The sequence below is a fragment of the Carlito syrichta genome, unplaced genomic scaffold (genome assembly GCF_000164805.1).
Source record: "Carlito syrichta isolate Samal-C Ts95f unplaced genomic scaffold, Tarsius_syrichta-2.0.1 Scaffold251983, whole genome shotgun sequence".
In the NCBI taxonomy this organism is placed as follows: Eukaryota; Metazoa; Chordata; class Mammalia; order Primates; family Tarsiidae; genus Carlito; species Carlito syrichta.
Genome location: NW_007196079.1, coordinates 1,606 through 3,354, shown reverse-complemented (window position 1 = coordinate 3,354; position 1,749 = coordinate 1,606). Strand labels below are relative to the sequence as shown.

At 38.0% G+C, this 1,749-nt stretch overlaps 1 gene segment (V, D, J or C); it reads left to right on the top strand.

Annotated features, from left to right (window-relative positions):
* Positions 1-320: 320 nt before the first annotated feature.
* On the top strand, positions 321-834 carry LOC103253779. The segment is given in 2 exon segments: positions 321-369; positions 527-834. Coding segments are annotated over 2 exon segments (357 nt in total).
* Positions 835-1,749: the final 915 nt, after the last annotated feature.

Genomic DNA, 1,749 nt, shown 5'->3' with positions numbered 1-1,749 from the left:
ATCAACCTTCCAGCTCCATCACAGATGCAATAACTGAACATAATGGTGGAGTTATTAAATTTTCTTTGAATGTGACCATGTTTATTTTCACATGTGTTAACAAATTAGAGTTGGTTAATCAAAAGGAAGTTTGGGTTAAGTGAGATTCTTAGCTAGTTCGTAGAAAAGTTACCTACCAACTTGCTACATTAGGAAACCACTATTTCCTGTGTTAGGGCAGCAGCAGCACCTGCTACAGTACATAGCCCAGTAATTCAGTAATTCTTCTCTCACCTCACAGTGAAGAGCCCTGAAACTGCAGAAGAAGGGAAGAGCCAGACATGTTGTTCTCTAGCCTGCTGAAGATGGTTATAGCTTCGATGTGGCTAGGTATGTACGGCCTGGTGGGAATGGACTTGCTCTATGACCTAAGGACTAGAAAATGTCTTATGGGAATTTTGGGAAAGAGGGATAGCAGGGTCTAAAAACAGAATTTCTTTGTCCCACACCACTTATTCCTAAACCACCTGATTCTTATTTCCTTCAGCATCTGGCATTGCCCAGAAGGTAATTCAAGCTCAACAAGCAGTGTTGGTGCAAGAGAAGGAGGTTGTGACTCTGAACTGCACATATGACACCACTGTTAGAAGTTATAGTCTATTCTGGTACAAGCAGCCCAGCAGTGGAGAGATGATACTCCTTATTCATCAGCTCTCTTATGACCGGGAAAATGCAACAGAAGGTCGTTACTCATTGAATCTCAGGAAGTCAAGCAAATCTATCAGCCTTGTCATCTCAGCATTACAATTGGGGGACTCAGCAATGTATTTCTGTGCACTGATGCAGGCACAGTGAGAGGACTGCTGGAGACAGGTGTACAAAACCCCAGGGATCTTCTTGAGACATCCACCTGCTGAGAAGACCAAGGCAGAGAATCATTATCACGGACAGGAAGTGGTTACAGCTGTGGTAGCACAGGTGTAGCATTGGAGGGAAAATATTCACTCTAAGAAAATTCCTTTCTAAGTTTATAGACTCTGTAAAGTGTTATCATTCATTCATCAGAGCATTTAAATCCCTGAGCTTTGGTTTGAAGCTATACCAAACTTTTGACTGACGATTGAAGATAAAGAACAACCACAATAAACAATTTGCATTTGGCCACTAGATTGAGCTAGAAGAAATGGATCTGAAAATTTGAAAACATATTACTGAAAATTTAGTAAAAATCTGTGTGAATTGTTGGATTTTCAGGTCAATTTGTTCAAAAAATAAAGAGGGTCTTCAAAAAGTTCACAGAAAATGCATATTAAAAAACTATACACGGATTTCAATTTTTTCACCAAAATAAATTTATACTAAATTGTTGTGACATGTATGAACAGGATATTCTAAGGCACTAAGAAGGATAAGACATCAGTTTGAAAAAAACATCTATCAGAGCAACATGAATTCACTAAAATTGAAGCAAAAACAAACTTCAAATTTATAATGAAGCTTGAGTGGAAGAATGGTGAAATCATTCATGCTTTATGAAGGTTTTTGGGATCAAGCCCTAAATAAATCAGCAGTTTACAAATGGATAACTCACTTGAAGAAGAGATGAGACAATGTTGAAGATGAAGTTTGAATGGCATACAATCCACATGAATTTGTTTGGAAAAAGTTAATTTTTTTGTGTGCCCTAATTTAAATGGACTGATGACTAATGGCAGAAACAATAGCCAATACCATATGTCTTAACTGATTCAGCTTACACAATTCTGACTG